The following is a 12,272-nucleotide window of genomic DNA, read 5'->3' on the forward strand; positions in this document are numbered from 1 at the left end:
ACTATGGAAAGGAAAATGGAGCTTAGGTTTTATAACTGATGTTTTTGTTTCTTGAATCCCCACCCTACTGGATGCGGAGTGGTAGTGATGAAAGAATAGAATTAGATTATTCAGTTCATTTTAAGTTCAACTCCCTGTCGTGGCCATTTCTCCCTCTGCCCTTTTCTGCCATCTGGCTATCTGGGGAGGGAGTTTACCTTCCCTGGGGTGAGGTGGGGCTATGGATTGAGTCCCAGATGAGCTTGCCAGCTTGATCTTCTCCGGTTTCTATTCTGGGCAGCTGCTCACTGTGGCTCTTGCTCACCAAACTTGCAGCAGCGAGTGATCTGTTCTTCTGGTGAGGCAGGAGGCCAGTATCCCTTCCTCAATGATTTGCCAATTTGCCTCCACTTTGGTTTCAGCCACCCCTCTAAGGTGTGCCAAGACTCACAGTTCTGGGCCTGCTGGATCCTGCAGTCTTAGCTACAAGATCCACAAAGTTACCTTGTGCAATGATCCCATCTCTCCAGGTGGTTCAATCAGCTATTTTCCAAGCTCCCCATCAGGCATGGGGAATAGCTACGTATCTTCTAAATCCCATGGTAGCTGGAAGAGACCCTTTGCTAACACTGCATTATCATTTTTACAATAGTCTAGTGTTTGGAGCACGAAGTCTGTTCAGCAATTGTTTTCCCAAAGCACTCAGTGACGTGAGCCCAGCTTTCTCCCCTTTCCAGTTCTCCCATCCCCCCTCCAGCATTTCTGCAGAGGTTGGGTGCAGAGGTGAAAGGACACCTATGTCTGACCTTTTTTTGTCATTCCCAGGATTAGGAGGGCTGTTAATTTTTTTTTTCTTTTGCTATCAAATCAGCATCACTCATCCTCCTCTTCCTTTGAATAATTTAAGAATATCTTATTTCAGGAGTTCCCTGGTGGCTCAATGGGTTAATGATTCTGTGTTGTCACCGCTATGACTCGGGTTATTGTTGTGGCATGGAACAGGGCCAGGAACTTCCACAAGCCATTGGTGTGGCTAAAAATTAAAAACAGAAAACAAAAAACATGTACAAAGGCCCAGAGGCAGGATGACTTCTAATTCAGAATGTCTTTGGCATAGAATACTAAGAGAGAAAGCTGAAATGTAAGCTGAGGTCAGATCAGGAAGAGCCTCAAAACCCTTGTTTAGGAGACCTGACTTTCTATTAAAAGCAAGGGGAAGCTTGTGTTTTAAGCAAGGAAGGGACATATTCAAATTTTTGTTTTAGAAGCATCACTATGGCTGAAAGAGATGGATGCATATGAAGGAAGCAAAACAAAGGACCATTTTGCTCCCTTCACTCAGGGATTAGCCACCATCTTGAATTTTTTAAGACTATGCTAGGAAAGTATAGAGTTGGAACATAGGTCACATCAGCATATATAAATGCTGAAGAGATGGATCCTGAATGAAGGTGAAAGGATAAAGAAATAAAAGAGGGAGAATAACTGATGGCAGCCAACATCCTTGGGAAGGAATGGAGAGGGACCAGAAGAGAGACCCTTCTTTCACTCTGAAATAACAGGGAGAGGAAATGATGGGTGAGGTGCATGCAGATAAGCTAACAAACTTGGTGGCATGGGGTTAAGATTTCTTGTCTTTATTTTGGCAGGGGAGGTAATGAAGGAGGCAAAAATCATAGCCACGTGCCTATGAAGAGGAAACTGGCCAAGGAGTATGGTAAACACTACTGACTGAGTCAGCATGGTTCCCAATCCCCATCTGCCCTCTTGCTTTACCTCTAGAAGCTGAAAGCACTTGTGTTAGCTGACATACTTGTGACAAGGAGACACAAGCAGAATTTTGGTGGGGTTTCTTGACAAGCTTTTACTTTTCCTAGGAAAGGAGATGGCCATGTCTGGAGTCCCTCTTCCTCTTTTTCCTGACTTGACCCCAGGTACCATTCCCAGAGCTGGGACCGCTCTACCATATATCTGAGAAAGGATAAGGGAAAGGCCTAAAAAAGTGCAGACACAGCTGCTGGACCAGTCATTGTTCAGATGCTGATAGCCAGCAGCAACTCGTTCTACAGATTTCTGGTTGCAAAGACTAATTCATTTAAGCTACCAAGATAGATTTTTTTTTTTTAAATCCAGCAGCATTCCTGATAGAGGAAGTTTTACAATCTTGCAAAGCTTATGGCAACCCCAAGTGAAGAAAGATGCTTCCCTCAGAATACTTGATTTATAGAGTCTGTCGTTTTATTCACATAGTAGCAAGATACTCTTTCCATGAGTAAGCAGTAATTCGCAATACACATATCATTTGAGGCATTTGCTGCTTTAATAGATGGCTTGTTCCTCTCTTTAATTACAAAAAGAATGATACCCGAATAAAGACTCCTACATTTTTAATAAGTGAACCTATAAAATCCAATATATATTCATATTTACTACAGCTACAAAGTATAATCACGATCAGAAAATTCTAAAATTAAAATTTGTACTAACCTCTCCCCCTAATAATCTTAGATTTATCAACGTTCTAACTAAGCAGAGGCATGTAATCCCACATGTTTCTGGGGTAACTCCAATCACTAGGCATGGCTGGATTTTCTGACAATGAAAAGTTTACACTTCACAAAGAACTCAGACAAAGAAATTCACCATGAACCTCTGTTCCCTCCACCTTCTAAGGACTTTTTTTTTTTTTTTTTTTGCTTTTTAGGGCTGCACATGTGGCATATGGAAGTTCCCTGGCTAGCGGTCTAACCATAGCTGTGGCTGCCGGCCTATGCCACAGCCACACAGGATCCAAACTGCGTCTGCAACCTACACCGCAGCTCACGGCAACGTCAGATCCTTAACCCACTGAGCAAGGCCAGGGATGGATCTTGTCTCCTCATGGATACTAGTCAGATTTGTTCCCGCTGAGCCATGATGGGAACTCTCTAGGACTTTCATTTCTTATGGTTGCCTCCATATTAGGTAACTGGGGCAACATGGGAGATACAATAATCTTATGTTCTTGTAACACGGTTTTATCAACCCCTGGGAAATGGGACACGATGTTACATACTGTCAGGAAAAATTTAAAAACCTACCAGTCATTCACTCTTTGAACAGAGAATCTGATTGAATTAAATGTGGGTAAAACTCAATGTACCTGTTGAACCGAACTTCAGTGATTTCCTTATTTGTACAAGAGCATCAAAATCCAAGTCTTACATTATGATAGGTTGTCTAGAAATTCATCCTACTAAGAATGCACAAGACCCTGAAGAGCCTGTCTTGTGATGCCTGCCACATGTTCACAGCTGACTTATGCTAGAACAGAAGCCATGAAGAACTCTGAAGGATAGTCAATCAGCGGTTAAGGGTTCCATTTCCAGGTAAGCTGTAGTACGCACTTCTCTGTCACATGCTGCACTTGCCAATATTTGGGTAACATCAGTCTTTTTTGGACAATCTTTTCTCCATCTCCTGTTTTTATAATTAAGGTCACCAACTTCATGTAAGTGCCATAGATAACACTGTTCATGAGAACACTCATTATATTTAGGCCACTCCCTGGAGATGGGTAGCACCATCGTTATGTTTTCACTGAGATATTTCCAATATAAATTGTAAAGGAGATTGTTTTTTTTCCTTCACAGGAAATTACTTAGTATCCTCAACAGTATGCAGGCTCTTAATATTGTATACCAACTATTCCTCAATTTTAATAATTGAAAAAAAATCCCAAATAAAACAGTATGTAGGTTTCGATGAGTTTTCATAAGAGATGAATAAAGTCTCTTTACTCACTTGCTTCCTAACAATGACCTTGCATATTTCAGCCTAGGTCATGAGGACATAGTCTTCTGGGTCTCCCCAATCCAATTCTCATATTTTTAATTTGCTAACAGAAAAAATAGGAAATTGAAAAAAAAAAAAAACTGATTTAGGAGTTCCTGTTGTGGTGCAACGGGATTGATGGTGTCGTGGAAGTGATGGGATACAGGTTCAATTCCTGGCCTAGCACACTGGGTTAAAGATCTGGTATTGCTACAGCTGTGGCTTAGGTTGCAACTGTGGCTTGGATCTGATCCTGACTAGGAACTCCATATGTCTCAGGGAGCCAAAAAACAAACAAACAAAAAACTGATTTAATCTTTGGTTTAAGAACTCCAATGCTCCACTAATGAAATGAAGACCATCCATTTATGTACTGAGCAGCTCACATATTCCTTCTAGACAAGGAAAATGTACTTGTCTAAAAGGAAACATACTAGTTCATTATTTGTGTTAATAATGGAAACAGCAGAAGTGTCTGAGTATCTCTCTCTTTTTTTTTTTTTTGTTATTTCTTGGGCCGATTCCGCGGCATATGGAGATTCCCAGGCTAGGGGTCTAATTGGAGCCGTAGCCGCCAGTCTACGCCAGAGCCACAGCAATGCGGGATCTGAGCCGCGTCTGCAACCTACACCACAGCTCACGGCAACGCCGGAGCGTTAACCCATTGAGCAAGGGCAGGGACCGAACCATGCAACCTCATGGTTCCTAGTCAGATTTGTTAACCACTGCGCCATGACGGAAACTCCTCTTTCTTTTTTTTTTAACTGCTGCACTAGCAGCATATGGAAGTTCCTGGGCTAGTGATCAAATTGGAGATGCAGCTGCCAGCCTAGGCCACAGTCACAGCATACTGCATCCAGGCTGCATCTAAGGCTTACAGCACAGCTTGAGGCAACGCTGGATCCTTAAGCCACTGAGTGAGGCCGGGGGTTGAACCCATATCTTCACGGACACTCTGTCAGGTTCTTAACCCACTGAGCCCCAACGGGAACTCCTGAGAGTATCTTTTCAAGTGCTACACTAGAGATGGATATCTGATTTAAGATTTAGAATCTCAAACATGTGAATTGACACTGTATTGAAAACCAGAAAAGCAAACAACGCTGACTGAAAATATTCACATTTTCTACTGTTTCTTTTATAACCTTTGCAGGGAAACTGGTGCCCATTGAAACTACTGATTTATAATAAAGGGGTATTGGTGCCTTGTGTCTTCTCCTCCCCCACTGAAAATGTTCTCAGTAAATGCTTTGATTCCTTCACAACACTGATGGGACTTTTTCTCCAGAATGTTTTTTTCTATGTCTTAAAAGATTCGAGCTCTGACTGAAGGCTTTACCACATTCATGACATTTGAAGGGTTTTTCCCCAGTGTGGATTCTTCGATGCTGAATCAAGATTGCACTTCGGCTGAAAGCCTTTGCACACACATCACATGTATAAGGTTTCTCTCCACTGTGGATTCTCTGATGTAGATTGAGAGCTGAACTCTGACTAAATACTTTGCCACATTCACCACACTTGTGCTGTTTTTTTCGAGGATGGTTTCCCTGTCTTCTTTCAAAGTTTCTATCTTGTTCACAGGTTCCTCTAAATGTGAAACTCTGGGAAGCATTCATTTGAGGAGAGTTAGAAACTCTGTAATATAGTTCTGTGCCTGAAGAAGTATTTTGCCTTGATTTCACATTTACAGTTTTGCTGTCTTTATCTGAAACAATACACAGAAAAGCAAATGTAACCAGTTCTCTGTTCAGAAGTAAGGAGAAAATAGGATGATCCAAATAAAATTCAAATAGATTAATTTTTAGCTAGCATGGTTGTAATATAGTATCACACTGTGGAGGATGGAGAAGATAAGGCAGAAAACATTGAGAAGATCATAAGGCAAAAGAAAAGGATTATATACTGATGAGGTAGTCAACTATAAAGATGGAAAGCTCTGTGCAAAGGGTAGAATGATGAATAGGGGGGTAAAAAGATACATCAGAGACTGAAGAGAGTCTGGAAGAAAAAAAAGGACCTAAAAGATGTGGAATTATTGGAGAAGCAGAGGAGCAAATGAAAGTGGCTGTAGACAGTAATAAGCAAAATTTAGGAAAAGAGTATAAATAAACAAATTTATAATGATGAATGAATCACAGTCTTTAGACTGTAACCTTGGGAGTATCTCAAAAGGGCCTCAGGGTCTGCCTGAAGGCAGAAGGGTGGGAGCAAGGCTGAGTAGAAGGCCTTGTGGGCTGACATTGCTTGTTTCTGCTTCAGTCAGAGTAGGCGTGTTTTCATCTGTTTTATATATTGCAACTCCATATAAAATTTCATTAAGAAAAGGGTGATGTTGCTTAAAAAAGATTCAAAATCTTTTTTTTTTTTTTTGGTCTTTTTGTCCTTTTAGTGCTGCAACTGTGGCATATGGAGGTTCCCAGGCCAGGGGTCTAATAGGAGCCACAGCAACGCCAGATCCAAGACACGTCTGCGACCTACACCACAGCTCTCAACAACGCCAGATCCTTAACCCACTGAGCAAGGCCAGGGATCAAACCCGCAACCTCATGGTTCCTAGTTGGATTTGTTTCTGCCGTGCCATGATGGGAACTCCCCAAAAGATTCAAAATCTTGATGAGATAATGCCAAGGATTCAAAGATCTGAAAGATACTATAAGAATCTATGAGAAGGAAATAAGGACAAAATACTGAGAATGTGCACTAGCAGGATATATAATGGTGGAAGTTTCCATGGGAAGAGGAGGTGGGAGGGGAGACTGGACACCTCTTGTAGAAAGCAGCCAGATGTGTGGGGGAGATGGGCTGAGAGGCCACTTTCGAACCACCACCAGGAACTGAACCCTGTCCCTCACCGTTTTGTCTCAAGGACTGAAGCTTCTTCGAGGCCCACAGCGGCTGTTTCATGGGCTTGAGCTGGCTCTGTGGTGTCTCTGGAGTGATTTCATAAGCTGGTAGAGTCTTTGCAAGCAAGTCTTCTTTTTGTCCAAGACAGATCTAGAAACAGGTTATAATTGAGGCTAAAGAAGGGTATCAGATTGGGACTTAAGGATAAAATAAGAGAAGAAACTGTCTTGGGACACAGGAAGAGGGAGGAAAAAAGCAGAGGCACATTCCATTTTCTGGCACAGCTGGGAGTACATTCACCACACTATACATCCAGTTGTGCTGAGTAGGAGGACAATTAAGAGGTCCACACCCAAGGATGCGCCAGAGCTCCTGACTCAGCCATGTCACTTGTCTCCACAGCTGCCTTCTCACCTGTTTGGCTGCCCCATCATGCTCCTTCTCCAGCTCCTCCAGCATCACCACAGCTTCCTCTCCACTCCCTGGTCTGTTCTCTTGAAACCAGGTCTGCAGCTCCGCAGGCAACATGGCCAGGAACTGCTCCAGCACCAGCAGCTCCAGGATCTGCTCTTTGCTGTGCACCTCTGGCCTCAGCCACTGGCAACAAAGCTCTCGGAGACGGCTGAGAGCCTCCCGGGGCCCAGGTGACTCCTGGTAGTCAAACTGCCTAAACCGCTGGCGGTAGGTCTCGGAGCTGTAGTAGCTGCTCCAGTGGCGGCTGGAGACCATATTATGAGCCTGCCCTCGCTCTTCCATCTTTGTGACCAGAATGCAGTCAGGGTCCTCTGAAGTTTGTAGAAGAAGTTTTGATGAATCTCTCAATTTTGCAGACATTTGGACTGGGAATAATTCAGGACTGCTAAGCTTTAATCTTCAAGGAGGTGAAATTCTCCTATGGACACTCCTCAAATATGATTAAAAAAACAAGCAGAAACAAGACAAAGACAAATGCTTCTTAGAACAATATGGCCAAGATTAGAAACATAAGGCTGTACAGAAAGTACTATCCTTAGTCTTAATATAAACCATGCATTCAATGAATACTTCTTTTTTAAGGGAATCAAAGAACTAAGATGCATTAATTTATATGTATAATTCGCAATCTGTTCCGAAAATCATGCCCATGAGGCTGACTATATTATCACAATAAGAAATCAGCCAGGGGAGTTCCTTTGTGGCATATTCAATCCCTGGCCCAGGAGCTTCCATGTGCTGTGGCAAAAAAAAAAAAAAAAAAAAAAAAAAAAAGAAAAGAAAACAGCCAAGGGGAGTTCTTTTGTGGCTCAGCAGTTAATGAACCCAACTAGTATCCATGAGGTTTTGGGTTTGATCTCTGGCCTCACTCAGTGGGTTAAGGATCCAACATTGCCATGAGCTGTGGTGTAGGTTGCAGATGTGGCTGGGATTCCGAGTTGCTGCAGCTGTGGTGCAGGCTGGCAGCTGTAGCTCTGATTTGACCCTAGCCTGGAAACTTCCATATGCCATGGGTGTGGCACTAAAAAGCAAAAAAAAGAAAAAGCAATCAGCCAAGGTTGCAAAGGAGCTCCGGAAGAATAGAAATAAGGGAAGCCTGAGGAAAGTTATGACTGGTGCAGGTGCAAAGAGCCATTAATTTTTTCTAGCCTGCTGCAAAGAACTCTAAGGGATAGTCTCCTAAGAGAAGCACCTTTGTGTGGATTTTTTTTCAATGTTTACTAAGATTTAAAACTATTACTTTGGTGTTAGAGGAACAATTCAAACGAAAAAAGTAACCACATATTCCTCCATCTTAATATATTTCCATTTAATCATATTCATGTCTACTGCTCATCTGTAACATCCATATTATTTACTTAACTATCTTTTATTGCAAAATATTTAAGTTATTTCTAATTTTTACTATTATAAATAATGCTGGGAAGCACATTTTCAGAAAAATATACTATTTTTCTCTTCAAATTATTTCCTTCAAAAATGTCCAAGGACTTGATTTATTGGGGTCAAAGGAAGAGCAGCAAATATCTTGCTATGAATTATCGAATAAATTATAGGAAACACTGGATCAAATCACAGTGTCACCAGCAACCTAGTGATGTATGTAGACATCTCCAAGTATCACTAGCTTGTTAGCAGGAAGACACTTTGCAGCACTTTAGTATATGTATATATGTATCACTAGTAACTGATGATTAATTAAAAATGTTATACATGCCCCTATTTTTCTTTCTTTCTCTCTCTCTCTCTTCTCTCTCTCTCTCTCTTTCTCTCTCTCTCTCTCTCTCTCTTCCTTTCTTTCGCCTTTTAGGGCTGCACCCGAGGCAAATGCAAGTCCCAGTTGCAAATAGGAGCAAATAGGAGCTGCAGCTGCTGGCCTAAACAGCAGCCACAGCAATGAGGGGTCGGAGCCGAAATTGCCACCTATGTTGCACTTTGCTGCAACGCTGGATCCTTAACCCACTGAGTAAGGCCAGGGAAGGAACGACATACTCATGGATACCAGTTTGTTTCCACTGAACCACAACAGGAACTCCCTATGTTTCCTCTTTACCATTTTCCCCCCACTTCACCAAGAAATTTCTAGGCTGTGAAGTTATGGTGGTGATCTGAACAAAGTCTGCGGCTGCACAAAGCTTGTACTCTAGCTGGGGAGAGACAAGAAGGTTACCAAATAAGTGACACAACTTTATATAACTATGGGCTCCACTGCAAAGGGTAACAGCTGACACAGAGAATTTGCTATGTACCAAGCACCCTTCTAAGCATCTTAATATAAACTCATTTAAGTCCTCACAAAAGCTCTGGAAGGTTATTTTCATCCTCATGTTGGAGATGAGGAAACCCACCAGGGCGAGCTTGGGTATGATCAGGGCAAGCTCATATAAGGAGACCAAGGGCAGAGTACCAGGGCTGGGGTCTGAGTCCACTCCATCCACACTTTCTACAGTGCTGCGTGGTTCAGAGCCAGTGGCTGGGGTCCCAGCGGAGAGGAGAAGCAACAGACCCAGATGATTCCAGGCTGGAACAGAATCTGGGGTCAAGACTGGAGCGGCAGGAGGGGTTTGAGGCCGCCACGTGTCTGGAGCCGACTAGGGGAGTTGCACAGAGGGCCCCTATGCTAAAGCATCCTCTGGGAAGCCGCAGGAACGGCCACCGGGAGCACTCTGCCTTTTTGGTACCAGCGGCCGAATCTGTGCGGGGTCCACAATTGCTCTCAGCTCCACGTAAGAGACTAAACCCCCAACGCCGCGCGAGGGTCCGTAACGAACCTGGTCCCTGGAGCGGAGGCTTCGCCCAGGGCCCCAGTTCCGTGGGGTCTTTCCTAAGGGGTCCGACTCTTACCTGGAAATACCTCTCCTAGAGCCGGCTCCAGACGGTCCCAGGCCACCTTCCCCCACCACACGCCACCGCTCTCGGACGGAGTCCGGACTCCGCGAGACTACGAGGGTCTTGAGAGGAGGGCGCGCTGGAGGCAGGTAAGCGCGCGAGGGGTGATGGGAGGCCGTCCGCTTGGGGGGCGGAGGTCAGCCGCCACGGGGTGCCAGGGAGAAGAGAGGCGGGGCGCCGACGCTCAGTGACAGGTGAGAAGCTGCGGGGATGAGGTGAGGGCAGCGAGAAAGCGCGGTGGGGCACAAGGAAGGCGTAGCCTGAGAGTGTGGCGCGGGGAGGTGTATGAAGAAGGGTGCGCCGGTACGCGGTGGGAGCTTTGCGGGGGGGGGGCTGCAGTGAGGTGGTGCCAAGGCCCGCGGCCACCCCTTCCCGACCCGCCGGGTAAGGGTCGTTTCCCTGAGGCCTAGCAGCGCGAAGAGACCTCAACTCTCACCTAAGGCCTGGGAAGGACGGCCCAGCGTTTTTGGGGAGAAGCCCGGGAAGCGCCAGTCTGCAAGCTGCTTCCGGTCCTCTAGGCGGAGAGGGGGCGGGGCCCGGGATGCCGGAGCAGTTGCCATGGAGACGAGCCACCACCGCAGCCTGAAGCGGGTGGGGGCGGTGCAGTACGAGGGGAGCCCAAAACTCCTTGAGTGCGTATATCCAGCTGCTTGGGCTTCATGTTCAGAGAAACCATTATTATTTCTCAGAGTACTTGTACTTACATTATTTCATTGGCTCTTTCAATAACCCAATACGGTTATTCCCATTTTACAGGGAATAAACCCAAAGTTTTGGTGACTTGCCCAGGGTCACGGGGAGACTCCTGTGCTTTCTACCACTGCGCGCAACATTCTTGTAATACCGTCGGCGCTTCTGAGGTTGGCTATGCTCCAAGTAGTGATGGAAGGAATGGGGTTGACCCCCCCCAACCCCACCCCTTGCTTTCACAAGAGAACATAATGGCCCTTGAAAAGGTGAGAACTCGAGCACGCACATATTTTGGCACCAATGCATACATGTATATTTCCTCAGATAATCTTAAGTAAATTTAAAAATAAATTTCAGGCTAAATGAGCTACCAGGCCACAGCCCCACATATTGGTCTCATCCTCCACCCATTTTCCCTAGGAACTCTTAGAAATATTCTTGTACAGAGAAGTGGGGAATTAGGGAGAAGACAATGATGTTTGAAAATTAATAAACAACAATAAGAAGAAAAAAAAACCCTTTTGATATGAGCAAAGCAAACAAAAGGTATGTTCCCACTGGAGTCTGAGACAGTGAGAGAAAAAGCTGGCTTACTCAGTCTATACCAGACCTGGAGAAATTTGCATCTTAATTAACCTACAATGACACTAAATTTGAATAATTTTTTTTTGAAATACTTGCCCATATTTCATGGGCTAAGATTTTTTTTTTCTTTTTGATGAGGTAACAAATAACAAGACAATCCAAATGTGTACAAGGAATATTTTTATAGTGATGATGGGTCAGCCAAATGAATCAAGGCAACGAGGAATCTAAAACAATTCCTCAAGGGCAAGAAATTTTTGGCAATGGTGTGAAGTCAAAGGTAGCTTAAGGAAAAATAGACAGCAGTCAAAAGCTGCAATGAGAATAAGGAACTGTGAAAAGCCAAATGATTTGGCAAGAAGTCAGGGATGAATTCATCAGTTAGGATTCTACCACATAGCTGATCCAAGAAACTAAATAAAAAAAAAAAAAAAAAGCAAATGTAAAAGACTCCTTGTAATAGTTCACAGTAAACTTAGTAAAGGGCGGGGTCTTTTGTTTGCTTTTTATTTTTTTAATGTCTGAGGGTAAAGTGGAAAGAAATTAGCAGGAACAAACTCCCAGTAGAGCAAGCTTCTACTGTATACCAGATGCCTGGTAAACACTGGGAATTCAAATATGAGATGCAGATTCTTGCTCTTTAGGAACTGATAGACTAATTAAGGAGAAGAGCATATAAACTGACTATTTTAAACAAAGTGGCAGCTGTTCTGAAGATACTATTGACAGGATGCTACAAAAGCATCTTAATTAAAGAAAGGAAGGTGTAGGGGAGAGGGGTGGATAGATAGGAATTGGAGCTGTTGGGGAGAGCTGAGTGTTTGTACATTTCAGACTGAGGGACCAGAATGTAATGTTTAGATTTTTTGAATTGAAGGATGTCAGGCTGATGATGAGTGACTTAGGATGAAAATGAATAAGTAAGTAATGGTCTAGTTTTTAAAGATTTGGCAGGCCAAGTAAAAGTCTCTGGATTAAAGCGAGGATCTTGAGCG

At 43.8% G+C, this 12,272-nt stretch overlaps 1 protein-coding gene across 5 annotated transcripts; it reads right to left on the reverse strand.

Annotated features, from left to right (window-relative positions):
- LOC100620188 (zinc finger protein 396) lies at window positions 2,196–10,535 on the reverse strand. Of its 5 annotated transcripts, none has more exons than XM_021096267.1 (5): window positions 10,439–10,535; window positions 9,958–10,204; window positions 7,054–7,543; window positions 6,648–6,789; window positions 2,676–5,500 (listed from the first exon to the last, which is right to left on the reverse strand). In XM_021096267.1, the coding sequence occupies exons 3-5, from the start codon at window positions 7,471–7,473 to the stop codon at window positions 5,052–5,054; spliced, it is 1,011 nt and encodes a 336-aa protein (XP_020951926.1). In that variant the 5' UTR covers window positions 7,474–7,543; window positions 9,958–10,204; window positions 10,439–10,535; the 3' UTR covers window positions 2,676–5,051. The 5 variants fall into 5 exon arrangements, with proteins under 5 accessions (XP_013854751.1, XP_020951926.1, XP_020951927.1 ...); XM_021096268.1 differs by having other exon boundaries at window positions 9,958–10,081; window positions 10,439–10,530; XM_013999297.2 differs by having other exon boundaries at window positions 2,196–5,500; window positions 9,958–10,531.

Source organism: Sus scrofa, chromosome 6 (genome assembly GCF_000003025.6).
Source record: "Sus scrofa isolate TJ Tabasco breed Duroc chromosome 6, Sscrofa11.1, whole genome shotgun sequence".
Lineage (NCBI taxonomy): Eukaryota > Metazoa > Chordata > Mammalia > Artiodactyla > Suidae > Sus > Sus scrofa.

What these genes read in the sequence shown, in the direction of transcription:
- LOC100620188 (XM_013999297.2), bottom strand. Translation starts at nt 7,473, where the DNA reads ATGTCTGCAAAATTGAGAGATTCATCAAAACTTCTTCTACAAACTTCA. An exon ending in ATGATGGGGCAGCCAAACAG is followed by an intron (nt 6,790 to 7,053) that starts GTGAGAAGGCAG and finishes ACCTGTTTCTAG; the next exon opens with ATCTGTCTTGGACAAAAAGA. An exon ending in TCAGTCCTTGAGACAAAACG is followed by an intron (nt 5,501 to 6,647) that starts GTGAGGGACAGG and finishes GTATTGTTTCAG; the next exon opens with ATAAAGACAGCAAAACTGTA.